Source organism: Triticum urartu, chromosome 1 (assembly GCF_003073215.2).
Source record: "Triticum urartu cultivar G1812 chromosome 1, Tu2.1, whole genome shotgun sequence".
NCBI classification, from domain to species: domain Eukaryota; kingdom Viridiplantae; phylum Streptophyta; class Magnoliopsida; order Poales; family Poaceae; genus Triticum; species Triticum urartu.
Genome location: NC_053022.1, coordinates 8539152 through 8555753, shown reverse-complemented (window position 1 = coordinate 8555753; position 16602 = coordinate 8539152). Strand labels below are relative to the sequence as shown.

Here is a 16602-nt window from a genome sequence, read left to right as displayed (position 1 = left end):
AGGCCCATTGGTCCCGGTTCGTCCCACCAACCGGGACCAAAAGGTCCAGACGAACCGGGACCAATGGCCCACGTGGCCCGGCCGGCCCCCTGGGCTCACGAACCAGGACCAATGGCCCACGTGGCCCGGCCGGCCCCCTGGGCTCACGAACCAGGACCAATGCCCACATTGGTCCCGTTTCTACACTGAACCGGGACTAATGGGCTGAGCCGGCCTGGACCATAGCCCTGTTTTCTACTAGTGGCCCCCCTTTAGGGTTTCCCCAAACCCTAGGCGCATGGGCCCTAGGGGGGGACGCGCCCAGCCCACTAAGGGGCTGGTTCCTCTCCACACACAGCCCATAAGGCCCTCCGGGGCAGGTGGACCCTCCCGGTGGACCCCCGAAACCTCTCCAGTGGTCCCAGTACAATACCGGTAACCCCCCGAATTATTCCGGTGACCGTATGATGACTTCCCATATATAAATCTTTACCTCCGGACCATTCCGGAACTCCTCGTGACGTCCGGGATCTCATCCGGGACTCCGAACAACATTGGGTAACCACGTATATCTATTCCCTATAACCCTAGCGTCATCGAACCTTAAGTGTGTAGACCCTACGGGCTCGGGAGTCATGCAGACATGGCCGAGACAACTCTCCGGTCAATAACCAACAGCGGGATCTGGATACCCATGTTGGCTCCAACATGCTCCACGATGATCTCATCGGATGAACCACGATGTCAAGGATTCAATCAATCCCGTATACAATTCCCTTTGTCTATCGGTACGATACTTGCCCGAGATTCGATCGTCAGTATCCCGATACCTTGTTCAATCTCGTTACCGACAAGTCTCTTTACTCGTTCCGTAACACATCATTCCGTGATCAACTCCTTGGTCACATTGTGCACATTATGATGATGTTGTACCGAGTGGGCCCAGAGATACCTCTCCGTTTACACAGAGTGACAAATCCCAGTCTCGATTCGTGCCAACCCAACAGACACTTTCGGAGATACCTGTAGTGTACCTTTATAGCCACCCAGTTACGTTGTGACGTTTGGCACACCCAAAGCACTCCTGCGGTATCCGGGAGTTGCACAATCTCATGGTCTAAGGAAATGATACTTGACATTAGAAAAGCTTTAGCATACGAACTACACGATCTTTGTGCTAGGCTTAGGATTGTGTCTTGTCCATCACATCATTCTCCTAATGATGTGATCCTGTTATCAACGACATCCAATGTCCATGGTCAGGAAACCATAACCATCTATTGATCAACGAGCTAGTCAACTAGAGGCTTACTAGAGACATGGTGTTGTCAATGTATCCACACATGTATCTGAGTTTCCTATCAATACAATTCTAGCATGGATAATAAACGATTATCATGAACAATGAAATATAATATAATAATAACTAATTTATTATTGCCTCTAGGGCATATTTCCAACACCGCGGACCACCGCCACCTCCATGATTGTGGGTGAGGGATGACAGTTCAATAATTTTGAAAATTTCATCGATTTTGAATTCTTTTCACCAATTTTGAAAAAAAATCACAATTTTGAAAAATGTTCATCAATTTTTAAAAAATTTACAAACTTTTAAAAATAGTTATTTTTTTGAAAAAGTTCATAAATAGTTCTTCAATTTTTCAAATTTGAAAAAGTTCACCGATTTGGTTTTTAGAAGAGAAACCATGCCCATCGGTAGAGCAGCCATGCCCAGCCCAGCTTTGCATCTCCCTCTCCGCTCTCCTCTTCGCCGAGCTGAGATGAGGACGCCCAGCCCGCCGGACCGCCGCCGGCGCAAGCCACCGCCACCTCCAAGTCCGTCCGTGCTGCTTCATGCTGTGGCTACTCGCCGGCGCAGTCAGTCTCCCGAGCTCCACCACCATCGCTCGCGTTCCGGCCGTCCGTCCATGGCCGCGACAGCCACCGGCATCAGCAGGGCAAGCGCGGCGGGGGGCAACGACATCGGCACCGAGTTTCGGCCTCCAAACCCACATCCCCCCCCCCCCCCCCCCCCCCCCCCCCCCGCCTCAAGGTATTCCGCACCAGTTCCCCTCCCCTCCCCTTCCTTTCCTGCCCCAAATCTCCACCCTAATCGCCATTTTCCCGCAGGTTCCTTAGAAATTAGCGAGGTGAGGTGGAGCGCTTTGGCCAGAGAGTACTCTGGTCCAAGTTTAGCAGAAGGAGGTGAACTAGATAGATAGAGGCTGGGAAATTTGTTTTGATCCCTAGGCTGGAAAATGTTGCTCAACTCTGCACATTCGAACCCAGAAGAGTCGTCCTCCAGATTACAATTGATTCATCATTGTTCATTGGGTATGTATTCTTTCCATTCTCCGTGTTCGATTTGTTCTGCAAAATCTACTGCAAATGTAGGTGATCGGTTGTCATCTGGTTGCCATCTAGCAGGGAGAAATGATATGTACTACTATGTTGATGAAGCATGCCTTTTCCATTTTCAGTCTGCTGTTCAATGGATCCAGTTTATATTTGTCATGCCACTAAATGATGCTTGATGCTTTCGTACATTTTGCATATGTCTGTGTGTGCAACTGTACATCCTTGCGAATCTGTTGAATCTCATGTGGCTTCTGGTGTGACCGACTAATTGTTCGAGACACAGGAGGAATTATGCTCTTGAAGATGCCGAGTAACCTAGTATTTATTTCAGCATGACTTCTTCTGCATGCAAACCACACATTTTTCTCATTCAGTAACACCAATTTAGTATGGTTATCTTTGCAATCAATTTTACTCTCGTTTTTTTGTACCAGAATCTCAAGCGAATTTCTATCGACCAGCCCCTGTACCATTATCGAGCGTGCTTGTCTCTGCGCAGGATCCTAAATTTGGAATGCTCTAATCCATCTGAGAACTCAAGCAGTTAAAGCTTGCTAGGGGCTTGACTCGTGGAATAAGTGATAGAGACCTGAAACCAACCTCAGATGAGCAAATGCAGAGTACAAGCTGCAGTTTCATTACCTTCTTTGTTTGTTTCTCAGTCACCTTGCAATCATCTGGTTTTGGTTTCATAAAATAGAGAGTCAGATGATGACGATTGACGATTGATATTACTTTCAAACCTTATGATCATCTAGTTTTGGTTTCAACAAATACAAAGTCAAATGGTGACGATTGACGATTAATATTACTTTCAATGGTTGCTAGTCTATTATGTTCTCCACATGAATTTAAGAGGCACACCCTTGACATGTATCGCCCGGTAGTGGGTCATAACACTCTGAGCAAGTCATTACAGTATAATATTCACCTCTAGTCACCCAGTAGTATTTTCAATCCATGCTAACTTGCCAATTAATCTCAATACAATACCATGATATATTATGCATTATCGAATGCTGCCATGATGTATTGCTGTGCCTGTGACTATATAGACTTTTTTTTAACCACACATAATCATGTATACATGTTTGAATATTTCCTGAATTATTGTTCTAAATCAGACCACGGTCAGCATTGGTGGTAGGTCGCTCCTCTGTTAGTCAATCGATTGTATTGGTCATGATGAGAATGCAGTTGCTTCAGTTTCGAAAAGAGCACTGACCCATTAGGCTGCATTTCTTATTCCTGTTTTTGTGGCTCGTGTATACGTAAATTAAGTGCTTACATGCTAATTGTTGTTCTCCTGCATAGATAGCCCACATTTAGCATATACACCATACCATTGTATACATCATTTACATTTTACGTTATTCAAACGGTTCCTTTAATGGACTGGTTGCTCAAACTGGAAACTGGTTCCTGCAACTGGACAAGATGAAGGGATGCTTGAATATATTGCTTCCAGTTCGTTTGCACAGGCAACTCATATTCAGGATCATAGATGCCCAGTAGCCAGTGTTTGGTTTTCAAATGACTTGTTAATTTTTTTTTCATTGAAAAAAGGTATTCTACGCATTCTGCTTCATTTCTTAAGTAGATTTGCTTCTACAGAAAGTTACACTCATTGCTTTTTTTTTTTTTGCTTGCTCTCGGAACATCACAGTGTTATTAGTTACATACAAAAGTTCCATCCTGGCGAAGATGGCCCTTTTGGTATATCTGCCAATGCTTGGAAATGCCTATAAAGGCTGTGCTGGTTACTCTGCCATGACATATGACGTGTGCTGGATACTGGTTTATGTTTGCCTTTTATGCTTAGAAATAAATATCGTTCAGTTCTCTCTAACTGCAGCAATCTTCAACTGTCAATCTTGTAGTGCTGGATCTCTGAGACCATTCTTTTTTGGCTTCAAAGAAAATTGAACTTATTTGCACTGAACTTCATTTCTCTGTTCTTCTGATTACTGTTCAGCAATTAAAGTGGATGTTTGTCGTGTTTCATTTTCTAAGGATTATATAGCGCAACTAGGTGTTTATTATTTCTGACCACTATTCTATTTATTAATACCTTCTGCATCATGTTGTTTGTCAAGCATGTTGGTGCTCTGTCCTGAAAAAAAAAACATCTCTTCATCTTCGCATAATACTACAAATGTAGTGGTTGGTTTCCATCTAGCAGGGATGCTATATCTTTTGAAAGTTGTATTGAGCAAGTTGTTGACGAAATATACCACCATAGTTAGTATTTTTGTTTTTGGTGTAAGCATTCCTTGTTTATTCACTCCACTGTTCAATTGGTCCAGTCTAGTTAATTGTGCGATTAAAAGATGCTTTCACACATTTCTATTGATCTTTATCTGTGTGTGCGCAAAAGCTGGTCCTAATGAATATTCTGAATCATGTGTGTTTCCTCTGATAACATTTATTTTGACCTCGTTTGTAAATGATCTGGTTGCTTATTTTGTTTAGGATAATGTGCAGGAGGCTAAGCAAGCACTTCAATTGACAAGAAAGTGGGGAACAATTGATGTAGCTGATGCACTAGAGCTTCTCTCACCAGATTCTGAAAGCGAGGAAGTAAGCTATCTAGCACCTCTTTGCGTGCTTCCATTTTTCTTAGATGTCTGTGTGCTATGAGGTTTTCAGATTTTATCATGGTTTTAAATAGCACGCTAAGGCTCTTAGCGGCGGACCTCTTCTCGCGCTATTTAAAATGCTTGTTCACTTGTTTGGACCAAAGTCTCTTAGCGCAAGACCTTCTGTAAACGCTATAGCGGGCTATAGCGGAGCTATAGCGGGCTATTTAAAACCATGGATTTTATTAGATACGTTGGCACGCTTCCTTGTGAATTAGTCATTAGTAATTATGCAATTTTTGTTGTGGAGTTTCTCATGAAAAATTGCTGTATGACAACATGTGTCCTTTCTTCAAGTCTGTATATCCAGTTTCCGCCATCTTTTACACTTTAATGCTCCCTTCAAATCATATTTTAGTAGAAGTAGGGATACTCACTTTTGTGAACTGTATCTAGTTTAAGCGCTGTTGCTGAGTGGAGACATTTACCTTTAACTTGTTCAGATGCTTTTTGAAACTGTGGTTTTATCCGATTCAATACTTGGGGAGAAATTCTGATAGCGATCTCATATTTGTACATGGGATGAGAGGCTTGCCTCAGTTGTACTGTTCACGCATCTTCTTCATTGATAGAGATAACTTACTGACCGGGGAGAAACCCTAGTGAACAATTTATGTGACCCCAACCCATCTATTAGCATCCCCTTTTCCAAAGAAGCACTCTTTGCCCAAGAAGAGCATCCCCTTTTTTCCAAGGAAGAAAGAATCGAATTCCTTCCCCGCAGGAGAGAGCACGTCTCCTCCAAAATACCTGCTCCCACAGATCCTATTCCCACCGACGACCCATCTGTAAGATAACTACAATTCCATTAGCAGCTAGTTAAACACGCCAAGAACTACACAATAACTATTAAAACGATTAAGAAAAATAATTTCAAAAAGGAAAACAAATAAAAGGAAACAAAAGGATGATAGAAGCAAAATAAGACAAGAAAAATACGAAAAAGTACCTAAATGCACCTAGAAGCTGGAACTGTCATTGCTAAATGTTTTCAGGTCTAATACTGACGGGAATGTTTTCAGGTTTAGTTAGCAACCTGACAAACCTGGAAGGAGAGAGTACTGCCTAGAAATAATATCTAGATAGAGAGAGGAGGATTGGCACTAAAATTTGGCTTTGATGCAAATAAATTCCTCCAACCGCATGACCCCATCCATCCGTCTCCTTTTCTCTTTGCCAAAGAAAGAATCAAATTCCTCCCCACAGACCACATGCATGTATCCCTGAATTCTTTTCCAAAGAAGAGCTTAGCTGCTTTCCCGAATCCTATTCCCAGCTTCCAAAAGCTTTGCTGCTCCCAGAAATCTCAGGCCCACGTATCCGCGCTGCTCTACCTTCACCGGAGCAAACACCTGGTTCCATGTCTCTGCGTCGGTGCCGGCCAGGTTCTGGGTACTGCTGCTGCTGCTGTGACTAGAGCGCCAGAGCCGCTCGGCGTCCACGCGCTGGTGAGGACCACGTCTTCCTTGCTGTTGCTGCGTTGCCGGTCCTGGTTGCTCAGGAGCAAGCTCGTGGAGGTAACTATGGCTGCAATATTTGATTTTGACTTGTAATTGGTTCAAGAACAGATGTCAAGCACTCAAGCAATATTTAGACACGTCTTGCTCACAAGACATCTAACTGGTTCAGGGTGTAGATTTAATTTTAGTATTTATTTCACCCCTGTGGATTCATAAATTTGGAAAAATTAACGAAACATTTCACAAAAAGTTTCAGCCAAGTTCAAATTTAGACAGCACAAATTACAGATCTTGCTGACAACTCTGTCTTCCCCCTTTAATTCTGCAGTGCATTTGTGTTGTGCGTGAGCATTGCAATGGCGGAGCTGGTGGCCACCATGGCGATCCGGCCACTGGTGTCCATGCTGCAGGACAAGGCGTCCAGCTACCTCCTCGACCAGTACAATGTGATGGAGGGAATGGAGAAGCAACACAGGATTCTGAAACGCAGGCTTCCTATCATCTTCGACATCATCACTGACATTGAGAGGGCGACGGCCCACAGAGAAGGGCCGAAAGCCTGGCTCGAGGATCTCAAGACAGTGGCCTATGAGGCAAATGAAGTCTTTGACGAATTCAAGTATGAAGCACTCCGCCGTGAAGCAAAGAAGAATGAACATTGCCGAAAGCTTGGCTTCGATGCGGTTAAACTCTTCCCTACTGAAAACCATGTCGTGTTCCGTCACAGAATGGGTAGAAAGCTTTGCAGGATTCTGGAGGATATCAACGTCCTGATTGCAGAGATGCATGACTTTGGGTTGAGGCAGACATTCTTGGTATCCAATCAGTTAGGGCAGACTCCGGTGTCCAAGGAGTGGAGGCAGACAGATTATGTCATCATCGACACACAAGAAATTGCCAGAAGATCCAGACACGAAGATAAGATTAATATCGTCGACATACTACTTGGTCAAGCTAGCAATGCAGATCTCTCAGTAGTTCCCATTGTTGGAATGGGGGGGCTTGGAAAGACCACATTAGCGCAACTCATATACAATGAACCTGAAATTCAGAAGCATTTTCCGTTGCAGCTCTGGGTCTGCGTCTCTGATACCTTTGATGTGAATTCGGTGGCTAAGAGTATAGTTGAAGCATCCCCCATGAAAAATGATGATACAGACAAACCACCACTGGATAGACTTCAAAAACTTGTCAGCGGGCAGAGGTATCTCCTTGTATTGGGTAATGTCAGGAACAGAGAGTTCCATAAGTGGGAAAGGCTGAAGGTCTGTCTTCAGCATGGTGGCAGGGGTAGTGCAGGGTTGACAACAACCCGTGATAAACAAGTTGCTGAAATTATTGGCACAGATAGAATCTACAATCTCAATGTTTTGAACGATAACTTCATAAAGGAAATTATTGTGTCTAGAGCATTCAGTTTACAGAATGAAAAGCCTCCCGAGCTACACGAGATGGTTGGTGAGATTGTGAACAGATGTCATGGCAATCCTTTAGCTGCAACTGCACTGGGATCTCTGCTTCATACCAAGACCAGCGTGAAAGAATGGAAGGATGTATCATCTAGAAGCAGCATTTGCATCGAGGAAACTGGAATTTTGCCAATACTAATGCTTAGTTACAACGAGTTGCCATCACACCTGAAGGAGTGCTTTGCTTTCTGTGCTCTGTTTCCCAAAAATTACCAGATTGATGTGAAGAAGTTGATCCATCTATGGATTGCAAATGGCTTGATCCCAGAACACAAAGAAGATAGTCTTGAAACCATTGGAAAACATATTTTCAATGAGCTGGCCTCAAGGTCATTCTTTCTGGACATAGAGGAAAGTATAGACATCTATGGGTATTATTCAACTACATGTAAAATCCATGATCTTATGCATGCTATTGCAATGTCTGTTATGAAGAAGCTATCTGTTGTTGCAACCGATGAACCAAGTCAAATCCAATGTCTTCCAGATACTACTCGGCATTTATTTTTGTCACGTGACGAAGCAGAAGGTAGATTCTTCTCACGTGAGGAAACAAAAGGTATTTTGAATGAGTCTCTGCAGAAAAGATCCCCTGTTATCCGAACACTAATATGTGATAGTTTTTCGGGAAGCTCATTGAAGCATCTGTCAAATTACAAGTCTTTGCGTGTCTTGAAGCTCCATATAGGGAGAGAATCCTTTCTACCAAAACCAAAGTATTTGCGTTACCTAAGGTACCTTGATCTCTCCAACAGTTATATCAAAGCACTTCCTGAAGATATAAGTATTCTGTATAACCTTCAAATGTTGGACCTTTCCAACTGCTTTCATCTTGGTCGACTCCCAAGGCAAATGAAGTATATGACTTCCTTGCGTCACCTCTACACTCATGGATGCCCGAAGTTGGAGAGCATGCCTCCAGAACTCGGAAACCTCACTAAGCTGCAGACACTTACATGTTTTGTAGCAGCAGTTACTAGCCCTGATTGTAGTGATGTTGCAGAGCTGCTTTATTTAAACCTTTGTGGTCAGCTAGAGGTATGTCAGGTAGAGAATGTTATAGACGCAGAGGCAAAAGTGCTAAACCTTGGAAACAAGAAGGATCTCAGAGAACTGACACTAAGATGGAATTCTGTTTGTGACAGCAAGGTGCTCGACAATTTCAAACCACATGGTGGGCTGCAGGTTCTGAAGATATATTCCTATGGAGGAAAGTGCATGGGTATGTTGCAAAACATGGTTGAGATCCATCTTTTTCGTTGTGAAAGATTGCAATGTTTGTTCAGATGTGATACATCCTTCACTTTTCCAAAACTGAAAGTGCTTATGCTAGAAGATTTGTTTGGTTTTGAGAGATGGTGGGAAATAGATGAGAGGCAAGAAGAACAGAGAATATTTCCTGTGCTTGAGAAGTTGTTTATTAGTAATTGTGGAAAGTTGGTAGCATTACCTGAAGCACCATTGTTGCAAGGACCTTGTGATGAAGGTGGTTATACATTGGCACGCTCAGCATTTCCTGCCCTAAAGGTGCTCAAAATGAAGAACTTGGAGAGCTTTCAGAGATGGGATGCAGTCAAAGAGACTCAAGGTGAACACGTAGTGTTTCCTTGGCTAGAGGAACTATCAATTGAGGAATGCCCAGAGCTGACAGCATTACCTGAAGCACCATTGCTTCAAGAACCATGTAGTGGGGGTGGTTATAGATCGGTACGCTCAGCGTTTCCTGCCCTCAAGGTGCTCAAAATGAAAGACTTGGAGAGCTTTCAGAGGTGGGATGGAGTCGGAGGGACATTGCTTCCTCAGCTTGAGAAACTGTCAGTTCAGAAGTGCCCAAAGATGATATATTTACCTCAAGCACCAAAACTCATTGTGTTGGAAGTTGAAGATGGCAAGCAAGAGATCTTTCATTTTCTAGACAGATATTTGTCTTCATTGACAAATCTGATTCTGAAGCTAGAAAACATAGAAACAACATCAGAAGCTGAGTGCACTTCAATTGTACCAGTGGACATCAAGGAGAGAAGGAACCAGGAATCCCCTCTTACAGTTATGAAGCTAAGATGTTGCAACTCATTATTTGGAGTAGATGCACTAGAGCCGTGGGACTATTTTGTGCATCTTGAAGAGTTGGAAATTAATAGTTGCGATGTGCTCATCTACTGGCCAGAGAAAGTGTTTGACAGGTTGGTATCCTTGAGGAGATTAGTGATTAAAAATTGCAAAAATCTGATTGGATACACACAAGCTCCTCTTGAGCCATTGGCGTCCGAAAGGAGTCAGCACCTGAGATGCCTGGAGTTTCTTAGATTACAATTTTGTGCAAGTTTGGTCGAGATGTTCAATGTCCCGACATCACTCAAGAGCATTTCTATTTGGGACTGCCCGAAGCTTGAGTACATATTTCGCAAGCAGCAGGGCATGTCAGAGTTGGTCCAAGGATCTTCTTGCAGTGAGGAAATCATGCCTGCAGCTGTATCAGAGTTGCCATCCTCACCCATGAATCAGTTTTGTCCATGCCTAGAAGATCTAACTTTAATAAGATGTGAAAGCTTACCAGCGGTTCTAAATCTGCCTGCATCCTTAAAGACCTTAGGAATTGATGGCTGCAGTAGTATTCAAGTCCTATCATGCCAGCTGGGTGGGCTCCAGAAACCAGAAGTCACTACCTCCATAAGCAGAAGTCCTATCATGCCAGAGCCAGCAGCAGCAGCTGCTACAAGAGAGCATTTACTTCCTCCCCATCTCGAATCTCTAGTAATATGGGACTGTGCTGGCATGTTGGGTGGGACTCTCTGTCTGCCTGCACCCCTCAAGAGACTAGACATTATTGGCAACAGTGGGTTGACATCGCTGGAGTGTCTATCAGGAGAACGCCCCCCATCGCTGGAAGCCCTTTATCTTGAAAGATGCGGTACCCTGGCATTCCTGCCAAATGAGCCACAAGTATACAGGTCTCTCTTGTTTCTTGAAATTAGAGGCTGCCCTGCTATAAAGAAGCTCCCTAGATGCCTGCAGCAGCAACTGGGAAGCATCAACTACAAACGACTAGATGCCTGTTATGAAGGTATGCTTGCAGCATGTCCAGATGCAGTCATCCATTCCATTAAATCTACCACACCAGCATGTCTGTACAAGTTTGTTCTCCATTATTTTACTTTCGTATGGCATAAATTTTTATGTTACATTAGTTAGTACGTGTTTGTTCTGATGCCATTTGCGATATGTGCAGTGATGGCACTTAAACCAAAGACATGGAAGTTGATGCCAAGGCTAGTCCGTGAGCGGAGGAAGGCCGCTCGACAAGCCAGGGAGTGCCAGCAATCCGCCATGCAGGAGTAAACAGGTCGGAAACCACGTAGAAACGGCATGGATTTTGATTCCTCTGAACAATGTACAACATCATGTCGTCACTGTGATCAATAGGCTTTGTTGAGCTTTGGCCTCTACCTTGTTGAGATATTTGTAACACAAATCAAACGGATTTCCCCGGTTCAGTAGAAGTTAGGATAATATACTCACATTTGTGTCGGCGAGCTATCTATGTATTTTTCTGTTTTTTCTTTGCTTAGTTAACTGAGAAGACACTAGCCTTTAACTTGTTCAAGAAACTTTTTCAACTGTGGCTTTATCTGTGGATTTTCTTGGATGATGATAGGCCTGATACCTGGTTGTTGCTCTGCTCTGCTAGGGGAATGGCATGTGATTGCTTCTACAACTTAACTGTGCTGCAGGCACTCTTGGCCGAGAACTGTCGGAGCCTGCAGTTTAGGGCTGGCGACTGCTTGGCGTCGAGCCGAGCATCTTTGAATCAACATCCTAGGCGGAGAGGATCTCATCTTGATCTGGTTTGCTGCTGCCCAGTCAAGCAGAGGAAAACAGGGAAGAAACAACGTAGAAAGGGCATGGTAGTTTCTTTTATTTTTCTTCAGAAATTGTACCAATTTATGTCACGATTGTTATCTGCTCCGTTAAACTCTTATCATTTTCTTGTTAAAGATTCAGATACCTGCCATGTTTAGTAGAAGCTGGGGTACTTGTAATGTGAGCTATATATGTCTTGTTTCAGCCTCGTTGCTTTAGTTCAGAAGACGATGGCTTTTAACTTGTCCAGATGGTACTGCAGTAGTATTTAAACTGTGATTTGTTTATTTGCTCCGGTGCCTTTTCCAAATCAAGTACGAGCTGGGAAAGGCTGAGGTGGTGTTGAACTTCCTGGCCCTGCTTGCTTGATGAGAAGTTTTACCGGCATATAGTGAGGTGCCGGAGCGGGATGGATGCCATCATCTCTGGATTATGCAGATATAATATACAGACAATTAAGCAGCAGTTTCATCTTCTGTATGAGAGGCATTTCCCCTCCTGTGTAAGATGGTTAAGCAGCAGCAGCAGGTGTCAGTCAGGCCAGCAATTGTTGAATGTGATGGCCTATTTACCAACAAACTTACTATAACCTGCTGCTTAACAGTTTCATGTGGCAAGGAGTGACAGTTAAAGTGCTGTGGTGGTACTGAAACTGTATGTTTGCCTGTGGAGGAATGAATTTCAGTTTCAGAATTTGTGATCTACTCCTATCTACGTATGTATGTACTATCTAGTTTCAGCTTCGTTTAGTTCTGGTTGAGTAAACAGTGTTGTTTGACCTTTTAACTTGTTCAGAACACAACACCTGCTATCTGAACCGTGATTTTGTTTTTCTACCTGTTCGATGCTTGTGTGTACAAATCAAGTACTAGTACAAGTTGGGGAGAGAAAAAGCTCAGATCCGTGAACTGTTTGGTTCTGTCTCCTGTATATCAAATGAGTGATTTGTTCATGGACATTTCACCAGGTTTAGTAAGACTTGAGGATATGTACTCACACTTGTGAGCTGTCTATGTGTCTCAGCATCATTTTTTTTTTGAGGAAAGGCCACAGCCAAGACATTATTAATTTTATTTTTGAAAAGGATGATAGCCCTCGGCTTTTGCATCAGAACGATGCATGCAGCCTAATATACAGATTGGAGAATCACACTAAATTCAGATTGGAGAATAGATTGGACATCAGCAACCAACATGTGGTTACCATGGATTCTGGCATGTGCCGCAAGCCCTGATCAAAACAGAACGGAAGTTCCTCATCAGACCTCTAGCATCAGCAATGATAGGAAACAGAGTGGACTGGTTCTGCAATTGATCAGTTTCAATGCATGAGGGGCAATTATATTTTTTTTCTTAGCTCTGAAAGGCCATAGCAAGAACATATTTTTTGTACGAACATCTGCACTACATGGGTCAAGTAGGTTCTGCAACCAGTCCTTTCCAGTATTCCGAAACTTTTCCTCGCCTGGTAATCCCCAAATATCCCTCATTTCCTTCCTTAGTGCTCTACTCTTTTTTTGCATGATATAGTAGCAAGAAATGCATCTTCTTCTTCGTTGCCGCAAATAATAAATGTGCTGTACTTTTCCGGAGTACGTTTCCATTTGTTCTTCTTTGTAGCTAAAGTGCCAGCAGCAACTCTCCACCCAAAGACTCTGATTTTTGGTGGGACTTTTGCCTTCGAGATGATGTCCCAGATGACCGGATTATCCGCATCACAAGTGGAACTCGAGGCTGGTGGGTCGGGTTATCTTGAGATTGAATCAATGTTTGAGCGTCATATTATTAGGTTGAGAAGACAGTGATTAGCCTTCAACTTGTTGAGAAACTTTGTTGTACGGCTTCAGTGCTGGTTACAAGGGAGATAGATGTTGGGGGTTTCTGAGTAAATGGCTGAATCAGCCTTTTGCAGAAGGTAATACAGGTTCAACTCGTTGATAAACTTTGCTGATGGTGGCTCAGGGAGGACGGGCGGCGTGCGGCAGCATTGCCGGCCGCTGCTGGTGGCGTGAGTGGAAAGAAGAAGAAAGAAGAGGGATTTTACTGAAACTGGAGAAAAAAAGGTCGGTCAATTGACCCATAGGTGCTTCTTAGTGCAGGCGTTCGCTGGGCCATCCCTCCCAGCAAACGTTCCCCGGTTAACAATACCGATCTATGTTTCATCTAATTTGGTCCAAATTCGATGTAATGTGTCCGTGATAATTCCGGGGGAGAGGATGTGGATCTTGGATTACCCTGTTTCTGGAGTTTTGTGGCACATGCATACTGTAAGTGCATCATCGTCTATTGGCGGACTGATTCAGTTTCTCTTCCCAACATTGCTGCTGCTACATGCATCGCACGTAGGAGTAAACATAGCCATGGGTGCATAGCATAGAAATCCAATCAATGCACTGAAACACATATGGCAAGTGGATACATGTCGACACTGTATGATAATCATCATTCGCATACAACACGTGCAATCCAAATAGAATAGTAATGGAACATCACAATCACCCTGTTTCCGGAGGTAGATATCACATTAAAGTTTGTTGCTCGACGAGCACAACGTACACAGCCTTACAAATTACTTTATGAATATAAGTATGCTTGGTGGTAGAACAATTAAAACGCAGACCGATGGATCAATCCAACCTGAATACAGGAAGACAGGGGAACGAGACACCCAGCCATGACTTGAGTTTTTTTTTAACGAACCATGACTTGAGTAGCCACACCACAATTTGTAGCTGGAGAACTTGAGGAACAATCATACCTGCTGCTTCTCCACGGAGATCAGATGCTTCAAGGCCGGCGTCGAGGTCGAGACTGGCTGCAAGCTACGCCTCCTCCGCACAGGTCGCGGTGGAGAATTCGCCGCCGCCATGTTCGCCGCCTACTGCGCCGATGAGGGCTTGGGGTGCCAGCTGACGGCGCCCTATTCCCCGCGGCAGAACGGCGTCGTAGAACGATGCAACCAGACCATCGTTGCTGCGGTGAGATGCCTCATGAAGGCGAAGGGGGTGCCGGCGAGATTCTAGGGAAAGGCGGTGGCCACCGCCGTCTATCTCCTCAATCGATCACCTATGAAGAGCGTGGATGGCAAGACTCCCTACGAGGTATGGCATGGGCATAAACCTAATGAGGATCACCTGCGTGTTTTCGGCTGCGTGGCGCATGTCAAGGTGGTGAAGCTGCACGCCGCCAAGCTCGACGACCGGAGCACTCCCATGGTGTTCCTGGGATGTGAGCCTGGAACGGCGGGGTATCGTGTCTACGACCCAGTCCGCAACCGTGTACAAGTGTCTCGTGACGTCGTCTTCGACGAGGCCGCACGGTGGGACTGGGAGAGCAAGGGAGCAGATCCGGTGGCCGTGGAGTTCACCGTCGACACCTACTCCTACACGGTGACATGGCGGCGGCACCGTCTTCATCAAGTGGAGGCGCTCCAAAAGTGGCGAGCGTGGGCTGCGAAAGCGTTGCCCCTGGGACGGCCTCGCGAGGCCCAGTGGAAACGCAGCCGCCGAGCCCAGAGCCCGCCTCGGAGCAGGGCGGGGTTGCAGGCGCCTCCCATGCCAACAATGACGAGGCGCCACGACCACGTCATCCCATGACGACCCGTGCACGAGACGGAGTTGTACAGCCGAATCGGCAGTACGAGGACTATGTTATGCTTGCCCACGATGACGAGCTCTACCTCGGCGAGATTGATGAGCCCAAGACGTTCGCTGAAGCCGAGGGGAAGGGAATCTGGCGCCGCGCCATGGATGAGAAGATGGCCTCAATCGTCTCCAACAACACCTGGTGCCTAGTTGATCTCCCTGCAGGCCACAAGTCGATCGGGCTCAAATGGGTGTACAAACTCAAGCGCGATGTGAACGGCGACATCCAGAAACACAAGGCGCGTCTGGTGGCTAAGGGCTACGTCCAGAGGTAGGGAGTCGACTTCGAGGAAGTGTTCGCTCATGTGGCGAGCCGTGCGGTTGCTGATTGCGTTCGCCGCGCACGAGGGATGGCAAGTTCACCACATGGACGTCAAAAGCGCCTTCCAAAACGGCAATCTGAAGGAGGAGGTGTACGTCGCGCAGCCACCGGGCTACGTCGTCGAGGGCCAGGAGCACAAGGTGCTCCGCCTCGACAAGGCTCTCTATGGGCTGCGGCAAGCACCGCACGCGTGGAACGCGAAGCTCAACCGCTGCCTGCTGGGCCTCGGTTTCAACAGGAGCCCAGCGGAGCACGCCGTCTATGGACGGGGAATGGGGGCGGCGCGCCTGCTCATCGGCGTGTACGTCGATGACCTGATCATCACTGGCAACAACCACGTCGAGATCGGCAAATTCAAGATGGAGATGCAGAAGCTCTTCTACATGAGCGATCTGGGTCTGCTGAGCTTCTACCTCGGCATTGAACTGAAGCAGACGACAAATGGCATCTCCCTCAACCAGGCAGCGTACGCTGGCAAGATCATCGAGAAAGCCGGCCTGCTGGGCTGTAACCCGTGTCACACTCCTATGGAGCTGCGGTTCAAACTCAGCAGGGTGAGCACAGCTCCGGCCACGGACGAGAAGGCGTACAGAAGCGGCGTGGGCGCGCTGCGTTACCTGGTGCACACGCGCCTGAACCTGGCCTACTCTGTGGGGTACTTGAGCCGTTTCATGGAGGCGCCGACGATGGAGCATCTCGCGGCTGTCAAGCAGATCATCAGGTATGTCGCTGGAACACAGCACCACGGCTGCTACTATGCAAGGGGAGCGACCGGGGCATCTCTGGTCGGGTTCAGCGACAGCGACATGCCAGGCGACGTCGACACATGCAAGAGCACGACCGGCGTCCTCTTCCTCCTCGGACGGAG

The 16602-nt window shown here is 45.8% G+C and overlaps 1 protein-coding gene across 6 annotated transcripts; it reads left to right on the top strand.

Moving 5' to 3' along the window:
• Positions 1-2116: 2116 nt before the first annotated feature.
• Positions 2117-12195, top strand: LOC125541849 (putative disease resistance protein RGA4). 6 transcript variants are annotated; one of them, XM_048705128.1, is made up of 5 exons: positions 2117-2316; positions 2775-4920; positions 6768-10972; positions 11138-11251; positions 11640-12195. In XM_048705128.1, exons 3-4 carry the CDS (start codon positions 6796-6798, stop codon positions 11245-11247), a joined length of 4287 nt encoding a protein of 1428 aa, XP_048561085.1. In that variant the 5' UTR covers positions 2117-2316; positions 2775-4920; positions 6768-6795; the 3' UTR covers positions 11248-11251; positions 11640-12195. The 6 variants fall into 6 exon arrangements, with proteins under 6 accessions (XP_048561085.1, XP_048561083.1, XP_048561081.1 ...); XM_048705126.1 differs by having other exon boundaries at positions 11564-12195; XM_048705124.1 differs by having other exon boundaries at positions 11597-12194.
• Positions 12196-16602: the final 4407 nt, after the last annotated feature.